Source organism: Anomaloglossus baeobatrachus, chromosome 7 (assembly GCF_048569485.1).
Source record: "Anomaloglossus baeobatrachus isolate aAnoBae1 chromosome 7, aAnoBae1.hap1, whole genome shotgun sequence".
Lineage (NCBI taxonomy): Eukaryota > Metazoa > Chordata > Amphibia > Anura > Aromobatidae > Anomaloglossus > Anomaloglossus baeobatrachus.
Window position 1 is genome coordinate 289001981 of NC_134359.1, and position 20134 is coordinate 289022114.

The 20134-nt window shown below is 47.6% G+C and overlaps 1 protein-coding gene across 3 annotated transcripts in view; it reads right to left on the minus strand.

The window, feature by feature from the left end:
• Positions 1 to 6953: 6953 nt before the first annotated feature.
• Positions 6954 to 20134, minus strand: part of LLGL1 (LLGL scribble cell polarity complex component 1) — a 28049-nt gene continuing 14868 nt past the window's right edge. For 2 of the 3 annotated variants that reach the window (XM_075318367.1, XM_075318365.1), the window contains exons 5-23: positions 19822 to 19980; positions 19492 to 19654; positions 16625 to 16760; positions 16296 to 16350; positions 15981 to 16135; positions 15083 to 15300; positions 14902 to 14969; positions 14161 to 14314; positions 12574 to 12678; positions 12190 to 12482; positions 11656 to 11809; positions 11419 to 11572; positions 10223 to 10506; positions 9871 to 10135; positions 9633 to 9747; positions 9458 to 9546; positions 9249 to 9372; positions 8470 to 8546; positions 6954 to 8120 (exon numbers count right to left, since the gene is read on the minus strand). In XM_075318367.1, coding sequence (XP_075174482.1) covers positions 8471 to 8546; positions 9249 to 9372; positions 9458 to 9546; positions 9633 to 9747; positions 9871 to 10135; positions 10223 to 10506; positions 11419 to 11572; positions 11656 to 11809; positions 12190 to 12482; positions 12574 to 12678; positions 14161 to 14314; positions 14902 to 14969; positions 15083 to 15300; positions 15981 to 16135; positions 16296 to 16350; positions 16625 to 16760; positions 19492 to 19654; positions 19822 to 19980 — 2767 coding nt within the window. In that variant the 3' untranslated portion in view covers positions 6954 to 8120; position 8470. The remainder of the gene's footprint in view (positions 8121 to 8469; positions 8547 to 9248; positions 9373 to 9457; positions 9547 to 9632; positions 9748 to 9870; positions 10136 to 10222; positions 10507 to 11418; positions 11573 to 11655; positions 11810 to 12189; positions 12483 to 12573; positions 12679 to 14160; positions 14315 to 14901; positions 14970 to 15082; positions 15301 to 15980; positions 16136 to 16295; positions 16351 to 16624; positions 16761 to 19491; positions 19655 to 19821; positions 19981 to 20134) is intronic. The other variant, XM_075318366.1, reaches the window with a different exon arrangement.

A 20134-nucleotide genomic window follows, 5' to 3' on the forward strand; every position in this document is an offset into this window, starting at 1 on the left:
CATGGCAAAGTGAATGCAAGTGTGGATCAGAACCTTCTTCACATCAGCTAGCAATATTCAGGAAGGACAAGGCCCCCTGTCACACAGCAAAGCAGATCCTGGAAACAATGAAATTGCCACAGCCCCGAGCCCTGATCTAAACCCAATAGAAAACCTCTGACAAATCCTTGGTGACAAAAGTTATGGCCAAGAAATCCACAACAGTCAAAGAACTGTGGAAGAGACTGGAAGAAGAGTGGACCAAAATCCCACTGTCAAGGGAGAAATTTAGGTAAAGATAGCTAATGGTATCTTCGTTCTGGGTATCAGAGTCCGGCATCGAATTAGCTATATATCTGCGCAGATATTAATGAATCAGACAATGATCAGACGTGTTCGCCGTATGAGCCAATGTCCTAGACTGGACTCCTGTATTACAAAAAACTCAATTATACATAATGCAACATTGTCCTTGAAACTAGAACAGGGAGTATTCAACTCCTTAGTTTTTCCCAGTATGTTATAAAATACCTCTCTGCTCATTATTCCTTCTGTGTGTAAAACTACTGATAAGGCTCCCAATTAACTTAATGAATATTTCCTTTGTAGCTTGGAGAACTCTTGTATATACAGTTTAGAATCATTTTATGGCGTCTGTGCAATTGTCATATAGACACACAGATAATTATGCTACTACAACTATATTTTAATTATTTACATACACAGATATTATTATTACGTTTGAACAAATAATTTATAGCCCAGGCTACCTTCACACCACCAGAGCAGTGAGAGACTGGTGATGTCCTGTGGCTGCAGATTTGCTGCAGTCATTCACAGCGACGGCCGGTGCTCGTCCTACTGATTGTGACCGTTACCTGCAGAACATTTACTGATCATCTCTCTACAGTCATTGCTGTTCTCCAATTATCATAATTATGTTTTGGGTAACATAGTTTGATAAATTTTGGATATTTTGTAAAATGTTTAGTGGCACGGTGCGCCCCTTACACAAAACCTTCAGATGCTCAATGTAGATTACATTATTTCTGAAAAAAGCAAATGATCGGACATACTCTAATTTTGATCTCCAGTATATGTGCAGCTAGCCCCCCCCTAGTGGTGGCTGTATATAATTCTGCATCTATGTGCAGTTAACTCCCCCTAGTGGTGGCTGTAAATAAAATCTGCATCTACGTGCAGTGAGCTCCCCCTAGTGGTGGCTGTATATATAATCTGCATCTACGTGCAGTGAGCTCCCCCTAGTGGTGGCTGTATATATAATCTGCATCTACGTGCAGTGATCTCCCCCTAGTGGTGGCTGTATATATAATCTGCATCTACGTGCAGTGAGCTCCCCCTAGTGGTGGCTGTATATATAAACTGCATCTACGTGCAGTGAGCTCCCCCTAGTGGTGGCTGTATATATAAACTGCATCTACGTGCAGTGAGCTCCCCCTAGTGGTGGCTGTATATATAATCTGCATCTACGTGCAGTGAGCTCCCCCTAGTGGTGGCTGTATATATAAATTGCATCTACGTGCAGTGAGCTCCCCCTAGTGGTGGCTGTATATATAAACTGCATCTACGTGCAGTGAGCTCCCCCTAGTGGTGGCTGTATATATAAACTGCATCTACGTGCAGTGAGCTCCCCCTAGTGGTGGCTGTATATATAATCTGCATCTACGTGCAGTGAGCTCCCCCTAGTGGTGGCTGTATATATAATCTGCATCTACGTGCAGTGAGCTCCCCCTAGTGGTGGCTGTATATATAATCTGCATCTACGTGCAGTGAGCTCCCCCTAGTGGTGGCTGTATATATAATCTGCATCTACGTGCAGTGAGCTCCCCCTAGTGGTGGCTGTATATATAATCTGCATCTACGTGCAGTGAGCTCCCCCTAGTGGTGGCTGTATATATAATCTGCATCTACGTGCAGTGAGCTCCCCCTAGTGGTGGCTGTATATATAATCTGCATCTACGTGCAGTGAGCTCCCCCTAGTGGTGGCTGAATATATAATCTGCATCTACGTGCAAAGAGCTCCCCCTAGTGGTGGCTTAGACGTGAAAACTGAGTCCTCTGTGCGCAGCTGTTTTCAGATGATGACGGCCGGGATCAGAATGGAACGTTCATGTCTGTTCTCACTGTGGTGACATCATAGGTTTATGACATCATGGAATATGCAAATTATAACCGACCACACCGATGACTACATAAAGGGGCGACACTCACTTGCCTATGTCATCACTTTGTGATGTCACAATGATCAAAGGGTCTAAAAATCCGCTCCTGAGATCCTAACAGCCATTATACTTCATAAAGCAGCAGGACGATGGACCGAGCTACGGAAGCAAGAAAGAAGAAAGAGGAGCCCTTGGAACAGAAACTGTGGAGTCCCTGGATTATACACCGTGGAGCCCTTGGATGGAGTCCCTGGATTAAACACCGTGGAGCCCCTGGATTATACACCATGGAGCCCCTGGATTATACACCATGGAGCCCCTGGATTATACACCATGGAGCCCTTGGATGGAGTCCCTGGATTATACACCGTGGAGTCCCTGGATTATACACCGTGGAGTCCCTGGATTATACACCGTGGAGCCCTTGGATGGAGCCCCTGGATTATACACCGTGGAGCCCTGCGCCTTTACTGCCTTTTTGGGTAGTAACCAGGATAGGAGCGCCCCACAACGCAGGACCGGGAGCATCGTGAGAACCTGGTGACCGTATCACTGCTCGTTATCCGCTAATGTCATGTAAACCTTTGCTGGGCAATTTATCAAGGCTGGGGCTTTTCTGCTCCGACCTTCATGAAGCGCCCCCTGGAGTAAGATCTGTCAGGGGTATTTTACACCACTTTTCTCCCTTTATTATACTGAGCTCTGCTCACTTTTTATTTAAAAAGATGAAAGAGCCGGTGTAAAAAGGTGAAAAGTGATCACATGTAAGGTGTGCGGGACGTTTTCAGGATTTCAGACAGTTTTACAACCCTTTCCTGGTGCTGGTCCCCCTGACCTAAAATCAGCAGCCTTATAAAGTGTATCGTATATGGAGATGTCGGGTTCTGGTCAGGGTTGTGTCCAAGAGACCACGAAAGAAGAAACTAATTATAATTACGGTTATGTTAGTTTATTTGTACAGATTTGTGTTACTAGCAATAGTTGGTATTTATTTCAGTTATGGTTGTTTTGGCCTCACTAGCCTCAAGCTCGTTCCTCCGGCCAGCAGCTACTCTGTAGATGCAACCCTAGGCCTGTGGTAAGGCTTTATCCCTATTAAAGGGGTGTAAACGGTGACGGTCAGGGTTAATTCAACCGCTCTAGAACCAAGCTCCTATTTCCTTTTGTGTAAAAAGGACATTTATACAGTGTGAGCGATGAGATGATGAATCTCTCCGCCTCATTATCTTATGGTCATGGAGGCCTGTGCGCCTTTTCTTGACTATTTGCAGCTTATTGGCACTAGATTCTGTTATGGGACGTTGATCCAGGGAACTAGTCTGATTGCCGGATGTGGAGTCGGGAAGGAATTTTTCCCCTAATATGGGGCAATTGTCTTTTGCCTCATGGGGTTTTTGCCTTCCTCTGGATCAACACATTAGCTTTTAGGCTGATCTTGTGTCTTTCAACCTTAAGGCTCTGAAACTGTCCCTCTATTGAGGTTCAAGGGTCTATGCCAGGGTTCCTTTGGAGGGTTTTGCTCCAAGTCTGTGCCAGGAAGCCTTTGAGCCAATTGCCTCAAAACTCTATTTATTTAGGAAAGTAGCATTAGTTAGAATTTATTTTGGTGAGGGTTGGCCGTTGTGTACCCACTCTAGCCTTAAGCTCGCTCCTCCGGCCAGCAGCTACTCTGTGGATGCAATCCTGGCTCTGTGATAAGTCTTTATCACTGTATAGGGGTGCAAGATTGAAATCTAGGGTTCCTTTGGAACCTGAAGGATAGAGAGGCTAGTGCCAAGTCTGTCTGAGGAAGCCTTTTTCCTTCAACGGTATGAGCAATGAGATGAGGGATCTCTCCGCCACATTATCTTATGGTCATGGAGGCCTGTGCGCCTTGACTATTTGCAGGTTATTGGCACTAGATTATGGGACGTTGATCCAGGGAACTAGTCTGATTGCCCTATGTGGAGTCAGGAAGGAATTTTTCCCCTAATATGGGGCAATTGTCTTTTGCCTCATGGGGTTTTCGCCTTCCTCTGGATCAACACATTAGCTTTTAGGCTGAACTTGTGTCTTTCAACCTTAAGGCTATGAAGCTGTTCCTGGGGCCGACGGCCTCAGATAGATCCCAACATTCAGGGGAAAAAAAAGGTTTAGTTAAAGAGGGAGAAATTAAAAGTAAATCTCCAGAAACAAACTAAAATCCCCAAAAATTTATAAGTTCCAAATAATATAATATAGAGCAAAAGTATTATCCTGTCCGGTCCCATGTCAGGGCATTAGTCTGTGTGATCTGGGCAGATTAATGCTTTTGCTCTTATATATTAAATAGGAAATTTTGGGGAATTTTAGTTTTTTTTTCTGTAGCTTTGCTGTTAATTTTAGGGTAGGGACTCGCAAGACATGAGGACCCTTGATGTGGGTTGCGAGCTTTGTGTATTTTGGCCAAAATATCAACCAATGCCACATAAATTTAGTATATATTTTTTTTCAATGTTATATTTATTTGTATACAGGCGCTGCGCTCCTCATGAGTGTGACCAGCGCCCTATAAAAAGCCTTATCTAATACTGAGGAGTCGCCCCCTCCATGAATCGGGAGGTTGTGAGTGGTGGTCTCATCAGTATTTTGCCTCTATCTTTAGTGTAGCATTTTCTGTGACCCGGGCAGGTACATTCTGCTGCCCCTTTTTTTTTATATTGCTCTTATGAAATTTTAATTCCTTATTCTGTGGCTTTTGATTTTAAATTTTAGCAAAGTGACTCTCAAAACAATGAGGACCCTTGACAGTTGTGTTTTTTGGCCAAAATATCGACCAATACCTCATATTAATTATATACTATACTAGCTGTACTGCCCGGCTTCGCCCGGGTTAATAACCGCTGTTAACAAAGAAGGGAATTTTGTTACTTACCGTAAATTCCTTTTCTTCTAGCTCCTATTGGGAGACCCAGCACCCGCCCTGTTGTCCTTCGGGATTTTTGGTTGTTTTTCGGGTACACATGTTGTTCATGTTGAACGGTTTTCAGTTCTCCGACGTTACTTCGGAGTGAATTTGTTTAAACCAGTTATTGGCTTTCCTCCTTCTTGCTTTTGCACTAAAACTGGTGAGCCAGTGATCCCACTGGGGGTGTATAGCCAGAAGGGGAGGGGCCTTACACTTTTTAGTGTAATTGCTTTGTGTGGCCTCCGGAGGCAGTGCTATACACCCAATCGTCTGGGTCTCCCAATGGAGCGCCAAAGAAATAGAATGTATTAACAAAAATGTATTCTGCACACAAACACCACAAAACAAATAGAAATGTATTAAATTGTTGCCTATATTAACCAATCAGAGCTCAGATTAATTAACTGTAGCAAAATAGAAGCGGAGCTGTGATTGGTTGCTATTGGCAGCCTGATAAATCTCCAGGCAACAGAAAGCCCTCCCCCTGACAGTATATATTAGCTCACACATACACATATAGACAGGTCATGTGACTGACAGCTCCGTATTTCCTATGTGGTACATTTGTTGTTCTTGTAGTTTGGCTGCTTATTAATCAGATTTTTATTTGTGAAGGATAATAGCAGATTTGTGTGTGTTTAGGGCGATTATGTGGTGAGGTTGGTGTATGTGTGGTGAGATATGTGCTGAGGGTGGTATATGTGTTCAAGCACGTGGTAGTGTGTGGCGCATTGTGTGTGTGTGTGTTCATATCCCAGAGTGTGGCGAGTATCCCATGTCGGGGCCCCACCTTAGCAGCTGTACGGTATATACTATTTGGCGCCATCGCTCTCATTCTTTAAGTGCCCCTTGTTCACATCTGGAGCTGTCAATTTGCCCCCAACACTTTTAGTTTCACTTTTTCCCCCATTATGTAGATAGGGGCAAAATTGATTGGTAAATTGGAATGCACAGGGTTAAAATTTTGCCTCACAACATAGCACCCGGCGCTGCCCGGGATAGTAACTGTCTCTCTCTCTCCCCCTTTCCCTGGCTGTGTCGGCCCCTTTCCCTGGCTGTGTCGGCCCCTTTCCCTGGCTGTGTCGGCCCCTTTCCCTGGCTGTGTCGGCCCCTTTCCCTGGCTGTGTCGGCCCCTTTCCCTGGCTGTGTCGGCCCCTTTCCCTGGCTGTGTCGGCCCCTTTCCCTGGCTGTGTCGGCCTCTTTCCCTGGCTGCATTGTGACACGCCAACATTCCATATAAGGGCGTGGTTGCGCATTCTTCTGAAGTTCTGGCTGCACTGTGGCTCCCAGCTCCATTCGCTTTAATGGAGGCAAGTTTTTTGGCGAATAACTAAAAGCGTGGTGTTAAAATTTCCCCTCGAAACATAGCCTATGACGCTCTTGGGGTCCATACGTGTGAGGAGTGTGCAAAATTTTGTGGCTGTAGCTGCGAATGCCAATCCTGCACACACACACACACACACACACACACACACACACACACACCTTTATATATTAGATCTGCATCTACGTGCAGTGAGCTCCCCCTAGTGGTGGCTGTATATATAATCTGCATCTACGTGCAGTGAGCTCCCCCTAGTGGTGGCTGTATATAAAATCTGCATCTACGTGCAGTGAGCTCCCCCTAGTGGTGGCTGTATATAAAATCTGCATCTACGTGCAGTGAGCTCCCCCTAGTGGTGGCTGTATATAAAATCTGCATCTACGTGCAGTGAGCTCCCCCTAGTGGTGGCCATGTGTATGAAGATATGGTAGACAACACATTGGGGACCCCACAGCATGTCCGACATAGTCCTATGATTTCTGGTTTATATCCACCCAAATAAACAGGGCATTAATACAACAAACTGACGACCTTCACATGCTTCATATCACAAAGACTAATATTCTTTATTTTATTAAAAACCATTTTATATCTAAACAAAAAGCTAAACAAAACAAAAAAAAAAATGCAATAAAATAAGATTACATCCTAAACAGAAAAATAAAATCCATGTAAATTGGATAAATTCTTCAAAAGAATCTTGTCAAAGACAATAAATGTTAGCAAAACACCCTCCTTCTCTACTTGGGGGCGAGATAACCCGCGACCCCACGCTGCTGTCGCCGTCCAGCGCTCTGCTGGGACCAGTAGTTCTTCCCCCAGAGCCGCCAGGTTATCGGCGCTTGTCCCCATCTCTCGACCAGCCTCTTGTTACAAATCCTAGTAGCTTCACAGAAAAGCGGGTACCAAAAAATTAGCCTCAGAAATGGAAGGCAAGGCGTACAAAAATAGATCTAATGGTCGCAAAAAGAGAAAAAAAAAAGAAAAAAAAAAAAACAAGTTGATTAACCCCTCAAATGCTGCAGGGGTCCATAACTCACAGTTGTGTACAAACTAGCAGTCCTTGGTGAGTACGGAGTTCTCGGCCCGGAGTTCACATTCACATTTGCCGCCAAGCAGGGATGTCCGGGTAATAGCGGGTGCTACGTCCATGCCTCAGTACAGAGCGAGCGGGGTTATTGCTGGGTTAGGAGGGGGACGTTTAACAATTTAATGCAATTTTTTTTTTATTTGTGCAAGATGCAAACTGCAATATAGAGCAGCAAGTCCAGAAAAAAAAAAAAAAAAAAAAAAAAAAAAAAAAGAAGGGAACCGCAGACCGATTATGACATCGGCCGTCCTCGGCCATGATGGCAAATATCAGCAATGCATTATAAAAGAGCGATTCCAATACTGACACATAGGAACGTCATCCAGTCACTAATGGTCCATGGCTCAAGAGACGACTGCAGGGGAGGGGGATCCATCCCACAGAAGTCAGGAATCGTGAAGAATATATCGGACGTGTGGAATGAGGCACAAGGCGGTGATCATCCACCGATACAGAAGGCAACTTGATGGAGCCAGGTATGGGGGAGGGGGGGGGGGGGGCTCACCGATGCAGGAGGCAGGGGGGCTGGTGTCATCAGGATGAGGCTTTTAGAAAAAAAAGGTCCAATGAAAAAGCAGCCGTGAAGACGGATGTAAACCATGTCAGAGGCGGAAGACCCTGGAAAAGAAAGATGGCGGATCAGACTGGGTGTTCCAGGAAACTGCATGAATAGCAATTCCACCACCTCCTGCCATTAGAAGATAATACACATTCCTGCTAACTAAAACGATTTATGCAATGACCGCTGGAAGCTTGTGGACCCAAAAATAGGGGCCACAGAAGTCTCCTATGGCCGTCAGATGAAAGCTGCCCCTTTCCTGGCGGCATCCCAAGTTTTCTGTTTATTAGCCACCCCCTGGCCTAACATTGTCACCATCAGGGCGGCTAATAAAGAGAAGCCTGGGAGGTCAGAGATCTAGTAGATCTACAATCTATCCCATACGGAGAGATCACAGCTTGCACCGACCTCACTTGATCAAGATCTCCGGAGGCCGCGCCTCGTCTGTTGAATTCTTCATGTTTTTCTCCGACTCTTCATTGGATCTAAAAAGAGATGTTAAAATTTAGCAAAACGTTGAAGCCAGGAGGCGAGGGAGGGCCAAGCCAGGAGGCGAGGGAGGGCCAAGCCAGGAGGCGAGGGAGGGCCAAGCCAGGAGGCGAGGGAGGGCCAAGCCAGGAGGCGAGTGAGGGCCAAGCCAGGAGGCGAGGGAGGGCCAAGCCAGGAGGCGAGGGAGGGCCAAGCCAGGAGGCGAGGGAGGGCCAAGCCAGGAGGCGAGGGAGGGCCAAGCCAGGAGGCGAGGGAGGGCCAAGCCAGGAGGCGAGGGAGGGCCAAGCCAGGAGGCGAGGGAGGGCCAAGCCAGGAGGCGAGGGAGGGCCAAGCCAGGAGGCGAGGGAGGGCCAAGCCAGGAGGCGAGGGAGGGCCAAGCCAGGAGGCGAGGGAGGGCCAAGCCAGGAGGCGAGGGAGGGCCAAGCCAGGAGGCGAGGGAGGGCCAAGCCAGGAGGCGAGGGAGGGCCAAGCCAGGAGGCGAGGGAGGGCCAAGCCAGGAGGCGAGGGAGGGCCAAGCCAGGAGGCGAGGGAGGGCCAAGCCAGGAGGCGAGGGAGGGCCAAGCCAGGAGGCGAGGGAGGGCCAAGCCAGGAGGCGCACTCTAATGTAGCACGGCGCCGCTTTTGGCCATGTCAGGTACTGCAGATCACCTATGATGACCGTGATTATCCACCATATAAGCAGTTTGTGCGGCGCTCACCCCAGCATGTCTCTCACGTCCTCCACTGTAATGTCCCCTGTTGTGTCCAATGTGGTGTCTGTGCTGTTTAAGGGGGAGTCCAGAGGAGACGGCGATAACGTGTTACTGTGCTCACAGGAATTTGCTGCAAAAGAGATAAATCCAAAATAAAATTTACACTCCGGGTCCAAAAATCTGCATCGAGCAAAAACCAGCCCGGGGACCCTCACCTTCAGATAGGAGCGGGGTGCTGTCACACTCGCGGGGAATGTGTGTGCCATTGGCTTGCGTGTTTTTGGGAGATACAGTTTCCTTACTACTAAAAGTAGAAAAAGAGGTCAGTAAGTTTCAAATGGTAACTTTACGCCCCCCGGGGTCGAAACATGGGACCCCCCAGCTCCTCACCTGATATACAAAGGATCGTGAGGTCGATCGAACTCCACCAAGCAGAGCGGCTCTGTGATGTTCTTGGCACTGAGAGAAAAGCGCTCAAATTCTGAAGGTGAGATCAAGTAGAATCCTAGAAGGGCGGACAAAGAAAACAAAAAAAAAAAAAAAAAAAAAAAAAAAAAAAAAAAGGCATTGAGACCATATTCTGGAGGTCACTCGGCTTTTCCTGGATCAGAAAAGCTCTAATTCCTACCTTGGCCGTACTTTGTGAACACACAAGACGCGATCCCGCTGATGTCCTCCTTGCGGATGCAGTCGTAGCGCACTTGTGGCCGCAGCCCGGGGACACTGAAGACGTGGATGTCGCCCAGGTTGGTCAGACACGTCAGGCAGTTCTCGGAGTAATCCTCAGACGCGGTGCTGGTGAAGCTGGACAGGGCCACCTTACGGACCCGGCAACCTTCATGGGCCGTCAGCTTGAATTTAGTTTTGGCACTGACTTTGGGCAAAGTAAAGACCTGGAGAAAAGAAGAAGCAGAAGTAAGATCAGAGATCACGCTCAATGCCAGGCAGCTGCATAAAGCCCCCGCCATCTTGTATCTGACCTTAAACTGCTCCTCTGAAGCGATGAGCACGGAGTGCGTCCCCTGCATGTCCGGAGCCTTCGCCAAGTCACGCGACACCTCAAACGGCTCCGGGAGAGGATTCCCCCGACCGTCCAGGACCGCGATGGAAACAACCGGCGCTCGATGCATTAGCTGAATCTCTTTCCCGAGCACAGCTTCTGCAGAGCGCTCCGAGAACTTCTCCCGAGACGGGACCTCCAGTGCATAGGCAAAAACTGAGCCAGAGTTAGTGCCTGCCCACATCGTGGGGCCGTGGTGGACGGCTATTGTGGAACAATATCAGAAAAGTCACCAACCAAGAAGTACTAGTTATATTCTTTTACATAGGGGGCAGTATTATAGTAGTTATATTCTTGTACATAGGGGCAGTATTATAGTAGTTATAATCTTGTACATAGGGGCAGTATTATAGTAGTTATATTCTTGTACATAGGGGCAGTATTATAGTAGTTATATTCTTGTACATAGGGGGCAGTATTATAGTAGTTATATTCTTGTATATAGGGGGCAGTATTATAGTAGTTATATTCTTGTACATAGGGGCAGTATTATAGTAGTTATATTCTTGTACATAGGGGGCAGTATTATAGTAGTTATATTCCTGTACATAGGGGCAGTATTATAGCAGTTATATTCTTGTACATAGGTGCAGTATTATAGTAGTTATATTCTTGTACATAGGGGCAGTATTATAGTAGTTATATTCTTGTACATAGGGGGCAGTATTATAGTAGTAATATTCTTGTACATAGGGGCAGTATTATAGTAGTAATATTCTTGTACATAGGGGCAGTATTATAGTAGTTATATTCTTGTACATAGGTGCAGTATTATAGTAGTAATATTCTTGTACATAGGGGCAGTATTATAGTAGTTATATTCTTGTACATAGGGGGCAGTATTATAGTAGTTATATTCTTGTACATAGGGGCAGTATTATAGTAGTTATATTCTTTTACATAGGGGCAGTATTATAGTAGTTATATTCTTGTACATAGGTGCAGTATTATAGTAGTAATATTCTTGTATATAGGAGCAGTATTATAGTAGTTATATTCTTGTACATAGGGGACAGTATTATAGTAGTTATATTCTTGTACATAGGGGCAGTATTATAGTAGTTATATTCTTGTATATAGAGACGGTATTATATTACTTATGAGGAGGATTCTTACCGTCCCGCAAAAAGGTGTCAGCAAAATATAAGCAGCGCACCACGCCAGAAAGCGAGTCATCTGCAGATCGCGGCTCGATCCTTCTCTGCACGGGCGCTATATCTAGGTCGTGGGGACCCGGCTGCTCTGCTAAGTGTGCATTGGCCTCTTGGAGCTGAAAGGTAAACAGCAGAATGATGAGTTAGCTGGTTAGTGTTGGGCGATACCATACACCCGATGCGGTCACCAGTCACACACCCGGCTGTTGGGGCTGGCCGGGTTCAGCCTCTTCTTCCCAGACACTCTGCTCTTCCGTATTCTTCGGAATGACTGTCGGAGAGATTTCTTCAGAGACTTGACCCGGGACAGGGGCCCCTCCATGGCCAGGGAGTCATTGGGGTGTAACGTGCACCTGTAGGGACAGCAGTGGATTTTAGCGGACATCCTCATCTCCAGGGATTGGCACAGACAAAAACAGGCGACCCTGGCAGGAATCCTTACACCGCAGGACCGCGACCGCTAACAAACCGCTCTCAAGTTTAACGAGCTTCAACCGTAAACCACTTAATGTATCAAAATACGAGACGTCTCTGCGTTCCCAGGACCAACACTGGCACAGAGACAGCGCGGTGCATTATTAATGAGGAGAGGGGGGAGGGGCGGCAGCCGGAGCTTCCGAAACGGCAAGACTGCCGTACTGACTATGCAAAGTCATTAGATTCTACATAAACCGGGCAGCACACAAAAAAAAAAAAAAAAAAAAAAAAAAAAAAAAAGTGTCCGAATCGTTACCTGGCCAGGACAGGGTTCCTCCGGTGATAGTCGAAGAGCCCAAACCCATGGCTGGTGCCGAACGCCACTAGGTTCCATTCTGAATGTAACGAGACGGCAGTGACGGCCGCAGGCGGCATACACTGCACCAACAAGGTGGTCTGGAAGCCGGGCGGGAAGTACAAGGAGCCGTTTCTAGGGGTCAGCCGGTCGTGCCCCTTCCAGGTGAAGCCCTCTCGGTCTTGTAGGAGGTCGACGGTTGCCACGCTGACCAGGTGATCGGATTTATCATCACTCAGATCCATGATGAGAACCTAGAAAAGAAGAAAGGGGGCAGCCATAAGTTATCTGGGTCTGATCAGAGGGTCCGATAAGGTGTTCTGGTTGCATATGACCCCCCATTACCTGTCCGGCAGTTCCCGCCACCACCAATTTACTGCTGTACTTGCAGAGCGCGATCTTCTGGATGCCGAGCCGCGGGTCATCACTGTACGGATCAAAGCAGCCAACCTAGAAACGCAACAATATAATATATAAGCACAATTGTGACACTGTGTGTATAGCATATATGATATAAACAGTGTCACAATTATTCTTCCTGCCTGCAGGGGGCGGTACCGCTACAAGTGGTGGATCAAGCTGTGAACCCCCCCAGGATTGATGGCAAAGGACCGAACTTGTGCGAGCGCCCGCCCGACCACGTATTGGGTGTGAACGGAGAAGAAAATGGCTCAAAGATTAGTACAAGGAAGGAATTACGAAGCCGTTATGTCAATGTTGGACTAAGAAGGATCCAAATACTCATTCTTGGGGGTCAGTTTATATACAGCAGCGCTGGCCCCCCTCCCTCCCCGTGTCGTCACGATGCAGATGGATTATCACAGACTAACTGTGGCAAATAAAGCCAAAACATTACCGAGTCCTCCTCTGAGATGTGAACAGAGGAGGAGGAAATAAATAAATCACAGATGTATGAAACACACACGGGCGGGGGGGGGGGGGGGGGGGGGGGGGGGGGCAGCGCGCAGCACATGGGGAGAGGAGCTGCGCACCAGATGCTGCGATTCTGCACACCCCCGAGCCGAGAGGAAACACAATCCAGAGACACCAGAGTCCGGCTCCACCGCGGCAGCAATGGACCAAACACAAACAGCCTACGAGCCGCTCCTGCAAAACCACAAGTCCCAGCATGCTCTTGTAGCTTTTGCAACTCCTGGCTGTCAGGGCATGCCACGAGTCATAGTCCGCAGACCGTGTGGGGATGATGGGAGTTGTAGTTTTGGAACTGCCGACTACTGTTCCATGATGAACATCTCTGCAACTTTCTAAATCATTTTACATTTCATCACCATTGTCAAGATCTCCGCTTTCTGTCAGTAAATGGAGTCAATCATGATTTACAGCTGCAGTTTGTGGCAATCAGTGCAGGTATAAACCATCGGCCTGGAGTCTGGGACAGAGAGGGGGCTTTACAGAAATATCCGAGCAGCAAGCGCCATTCACTGCAATGGTGGGACCGGCGTCATTTAAAAAAAAATAATAAAAAAAAAATAATATTATATATTATAATATTATATATTTTTTTAATTATATAAATCTTTCTCATAAAGAGAAAACAAATGTATATATTTAACAAAAGATGGTTGAATATATTTTAAATATTTTTGTTTTTTTAATTATATAAACAAAAATTTTAATAAAAGATAGTAGTTTAATATCTTGTTTTTTTTAATTATAGAAATTCATATTTTATTAAAAAAAATATATATATATATATATATATATATATATATATATATATATATATATATATATATATATATATATATTATATATAATTTTTTAATTATTGCAGCCAAATTGTCAGGTGGAGACGCAGCAGACATGACGCTGATCTTCACATACTGGAAATCAAAAAGGTGACAACCAACATGGCTGCGGTTTTTGGGACATCTTGTCTTGACGTGTGATCCACTATAAGGATTTGCGCACCTTGCGGAACGGAGGCCAGTCCTCATCGCCGCTCTGGTTCAAGCTCTCGTTGTGGTCGCAGTCTGTCTGGAAGATGCCGGCTGTGGAGAGTTTGTAGAGCGGCCGTAGAGCGACACCGGAGGCGTCCCAGAAGCGCACAGTGCCATCTTCATGCCTGGAAGACAAGGGAAAGTATTTAACGGCAGAAAGTAAAGATGTCGCGGGAGGAGTAGGGTGGGGGGGGCACTGTAAGGAGACAGCCTGCAATAACATAAGGAGTACGGTTTATAGAGAAGACTCGGCGGCGCGCCCCTCGCTTCTCCCCCGCACATCTGGACTTGTGCTGACCCCCGACTCTACACTCCCGGCTCCTGGGGGTTTTGCTCCAGTCCCAGGATCTGACTTTGTAATGTTCCTATCTAGTTTTTGGCTCAGCTGCTACATAATAAAAGGAGAGGCCCCTCTGAGCCCACACACAGGCCGGCGTTCCTCCCCTGCAGCTCCAGATAACACAGGAAGGCCCCCATCCAGGACGCCGGAGTACGGGACCGAGCCCAGGATTTCAGCCGCTGCAAAACACAGCGAGACGTCCAGGGGGAGGGGGGGGGTTGGGGTAAGGCAGCTGCTACACCCCGAAAAAGGACACTTGGATCAGTTTTGTATCCCTGTAAGAACACATCTTAAAGCTGATCCAAAAAAAAAATCCTCTCACCTATAGACCTAAGACATTAACAGTCTCTAAGGAACCAATCACATCCTTACCCTGTAAGGAGCAGACCCCTCTGGGAAGGCTCCTCCGCCAAACTCTTGCCCCCATCTATGGGCCAGCTCTGTAACAGAAAGGAACATTTAGCAAATTTCAGGAGCAAAATGACGTCACCCAATAATTTAAGGCGCAAAATTCCTCCAAAAACGGACGGCACGGAGAAATGGCCGCACTCACCGTGGATGAGAAGTGCGGGTTCTGCTGCTCGCCGGCGAGGATGAGCCGCTCCCAAAGCTTCAGCGTGACGTTAGAGATGTGATAGGAGCAGGTGATGGCCGACGAGTGCAGCGGGGCAAGATAGGGGGCAGGGATGGTGGGCCAGCCGGGGGTCTGAAGGTCAATTGCAATCAGTTCTTCCTCTACCAGGACCACCAGGGCTGAGGGGTTGTCATAACCTAGAGACAAAGATGGAGAGCAAAAGCAATAACAGTGAGTACAAAACTATTTTAGGTCACATATCTGGCAGGGAATGAGGAGGGGAAACCCATACAACCACCCAAAATTAATTCTCCGGTAGTAAGCCAGCAAAATGTCACTTTTCGGTGCAGGTTGAGCAACCTCTGCACTCACTGATGGTCAGACCTGAACCTAGCAGACATTTATCGCGCATGCTATGGAGGAGATTGGCAGGACTGTGGCCAGTAGTCCGTGGCTGTGCCACAAGTGTCTCCTATAACGCTATGTGCCCACGCTGCGGAAAATGCGCGGATTTTGCTGCGGATTTCTCAGAAAAGCCGCGGATTTTCCATAAATCTGAAGCACAGCTACTCCCCAGCCATTTCTATGGCATTTGGGAAATGCTGTACCAACGCTGCGGATTTTTCCGAAGCGGAAATCATGCGGATTTTCGTGCGGAAAATTCTGCTGCATGTCAATTATTGTCGCGGATTTTCATGCGGATTTTGCCTATTCAAACAAAAAAAAAAAAAAAAAAAAAAACACAACACAAACAAAATCCGCACCTATGAAAAGGTGCGGATTCCGGGGGAAAGCTGCAGATTTTGATGCAGAAAAATCCGCAAATACAGAGTCCCGTGGGCACATAGCCTAAAAGACAACCCCTTCGGCTTCGTACCGTCCTCACTCTTCACTGGAGACACTGTGAAGAAGTCGATCACGCGAGAGGTGAAGTCCAAGGTCACCAGGTTCTTCCCTTGCATGATGGTGACACAGTGGCGGTCCCCGTAGCTGGCCCGAGGCATGCCACCGCTGAACATGATGAAGTGGTTCCTGCAGCCGAGAAAAAGGAAGGAAGGAAATCGCAGAATGTTACAGGAACTCGTGACATATAAAGACATAAACAGCTACGACCCCGGCAGGAGGGACCCCAACGTCACATCACAGCAGAGGCAATCGCGACCCCCATATATCACGTCTTACCAACACCTACCCGCAGCTGCTGGACTGCCACTGGATCTTATTAATCGCTTTGCAGGGAAATGGACCTAGAAGGGAACAGAAAACATGGCGTCAGTGCACTGGTCATTTTCAGCTACTACCCCCAGCTTATTTTAAGGTATTTAGCCGCCATTCCCCCCCACCCTATTCAGGGCTTCTTTGCAGGGGATGGGGGACCAGTTTTCAAAGGGCTTCCATAGGAGGTGGTCTTGCATATATGGACAATTGGAAACGACCAACAGCAATCAGCTCCCAATACTGGATGAACTGGTTTTGTGGTTGCACTAATGGTTTTGGGAACACATGTCGAGGTGAACCCACCGTATGGTATTGTGGAGGTGACGGGCTGGGACGTGGTGCAGGAATTGTTGCTTGCTGCCCACACCATGTATCCTCCGTCGCTGTGGGAGGTGATGAAGGATGAACCGTTGCTCTCGCAGTACAGGCTCTCCAGTTGCTGGCAGAACAAAACCGGGAGGAAATAAAAAAAAAAAAAAATAAATAAATAAATAAATAAAATAAATAAATAAATATAGTTGAATAAGCATTAGATTTAAAATTATATAAATTTAAGTAAAAATAAAAAATTCTCAATTTTTATTTAAAATATATACTGTATTTTTCGGACTATAAGACGCATTCTGGTTTGAGAGGAGTAAAATAGGAAAATAAATTTTAAAGCAAAAAATGTGGTCATGACACACTTATGGGGCGAGGATCTGCTGCTGACACTGTTATGGTGGTAATGTCCCCAAATGCTCTACTAAGGTACCACAGCCTGGTAATGATCCTCCTGCCTTGTATATGTGGCGCCCTGGCCTAGCCAGGACGTCACAGGTAACACAGACACCCCCACCCCCACTAGACAGCAACACTAGCCAAAACACAAAATCCTTGTTGCCTCCCTCCAGGGTCTATGTCCACATCAGGTAGGGCGGAGCCAAGCGGTTGGCCCCACCCACCGAGGAGTTCACAGGCCTGGAGGCGGGAAAGAGAGACAGTTTAGTCCAGGAGGTTGAAGTGAGAGGAGTAAAGTGGAGAGTGTCTGGGTTTGTGGCCCAGGCACTGACAAGGTTGGCAGACGGTGGTGGCCGTCTGCAGGAGTGGTGAATCAACGCGGAACCGTAGGACCGGGGACGGGCGGTGGCCCGCCGGTACCGACCGGGGGGCAAAGTGAAGCCAGCACACACAGGCAGGGCCATCAAACTCCGACTAGGCTTGGAGCCGCCGACAATAGTCAAATCCGAGTGTGACAGGAACCCCAGGGGTTTCCTAACAGCCAAAGACCCGTTAGAAGGCAACCGTCTGCACCGTGAGGGTATACAGCTACCGCCTAAGGCTAGAGACCCAAGGGCCTGCGGGCAAACTGGCTCCTCCGGCATCCATACACCGGGGAGCGGACTACCGTTGGGGACCCATCGTAGTCAAACAGTACACAAAAGGTGCAGGAAAAGACAGCCGCCATCACCTGTCCGGGGAGAGACACTGCAGCCGGCTGCGGGACCAGTCCATCCAGCAGTTTGGTTTACCGAGGACTTTGTGCATCTCTTACTGAGTGAGTACACCCGTGCCATCCAGCACCGCGCCGTCTCTGCAACCCTGCCTCCCCGTCACCACATCACCGGGCCCCAGGATCACCGACCCCTACCCACGGGGGGGGAAAACAACATCCCAGCTGCTCCCTATCATCGCTCCCGGGATCCCCGTCACCAGCAGCGGTGGTGCCCATCTTCACCACAACCCGTGGGTGGCGTCATGGACTAAATCCCCCAAACCAACCACCCCTTTCACTCACGGGCGAGGAGCGCCGCTCGAGTCCCCGGATCCGGCCCACCGTTCGAGCCACCGAGCAGCAGCGCCGGACCCGAGCGTTAGCAAGCGCAGCAGCGGCGTCCTCCCCGCCTGCGACATATATGATCCCCATCCTTCTATATGGCCTGTATCCTATGGCACAGAAAGAAAAAAAAAAAAAAAAAAGTTTATACTCACCTTTCCTCGCTCTATGCAGCATCGATCATCTTCCTCTGTGTCAGCAGCAGCGCCACTGACCTGTGTGGAGCCGATCCCTGCAGCGTCGTGGTGCCCTCCTGTCTGCCGCCCGCTGATGTGTGTGGAGACTAGCGGAGCGTACAGGGATGACGCCATCCCTGTGCTCACCACTCTATGCACAGATCAGCGGACAGCAGACATCACGATGCTGCAGGGATCGGTGGCTGGTGAGTATACTTATCCACTGGGGGGGAGGGGTGGGGGGGCAGTGAATACAGCCGCACAAGATCACTCCAGGCTGTAGTTGCCAAGGGTGATCACACGGGCCTGCTCTTTACTATGCGCGCTCCCCCCGCCCATCTCTCAGCACCGGCTACAGTGCTGAGAGATGCTGGGGCGGGATGATGGGCGTGCATATGAAATGAGCGGACCCACGTGGTCACGGCAGGCTGCTACAGCCTGCTCGTGCAACCGATGACCCGCTCCGCCGCAGCACCCTCATTCCCCGCAGCCCTACATTCAGACTAATGAGCACCCCCAACATTTGGAGGGAAAAAAAAAAAAAAAGTGCGTCTTCTATCCATTGCATTACCGTATTTTTCAGACTATATTTAAATAATATAAATAAGAATTATATTAAAACATATTAAGTCAAATATATTATAATACAGTGTGGTCCAAAAGTAGGTGAACGTTATGAGTAATAGGGTTATCAAACATGGTGTAAAGTGAAACTGACTCAAGTTGCCCTTAGCAACCAATCGGATTCCACCTTTCATTTCCCCAGAGTCTGTGAGGAATGAAAAGTGGAATCTGATTGGTTGCTAAGGGCAACTGAGTCAGTTTCACGTTACACCATGTCTGATAACCCTATTACACGTACTGTCCACCTACTTTTGGACAACCCTGTATATATTTAATAATGAAAATAAAATATATTATATTTTTAAAGAAAATTATGTATATTTTAAAAATACTCTTTTAAATTGTAAGTTAAATATATATTTTTAAATATGTATTAAATTTAAAAATGTTTAAATTATAAGTTAATTAAAATATATATTGTAAATAATGAAAAAAATAAAAATATTTTTTCTAAATTATATTTAAAATTTAATTTATTTAAACAATATAATATTTATTGCTCTTTAAAAAGGAGCACTCCATAGAAACAGAAGTTTGTGGATCCTTCTAGTCACCTGGTTCCCCAAGAAGTGATGCTCCCCCTTCCGTGCGTCTCGGTCCCATAGGGTCACCAGTCCCCGGCTGTACCCGATGAGCATCTTGCCCGGCTCCTGCGGATGCTGCTGCAGAGACTCCACCGGCCCCAGGGTCTTCCCGCATCTGTATTCTTCTGGAAGGCTGGAAAGGACGGAATAAGGGGGTCTCAGACGCAGCGTTACATGAGCACACGTATACAGGGGTCTCCAGTGTGCAGCCGCTAAGATCTACACTGAATCCCATTACTACAGACAGTGAGGGACTACAAGGCCCAGCACGATGGCCTCACAGGGCGCCGACAGTCTCACCTCTGTAATATCTCGTCTTGAAGCAAGGTCTGATCTTCCAGGAGTTTGAAGGTCGGGATCTGGATGAAGTAGACGCCGCCACCTTCCGTCCCCAGAGCGGCCACGTCACAGGAGGCCACCACCAGGATCACCGTCACACGGGTAACACTGGGAGGGGAACTGAACACAGACCGACCATCACCATCTACACCGCCAAAGGGCATGTCCAGAGCTAGAAAAACATGGCCGCTAGAAATCAGAATCGGCGCCACATCTGTCCCCAGGTCGTGTTGGGTATCCCGGATCTGCTTTGGGGGACGGCCATATTTGTTTT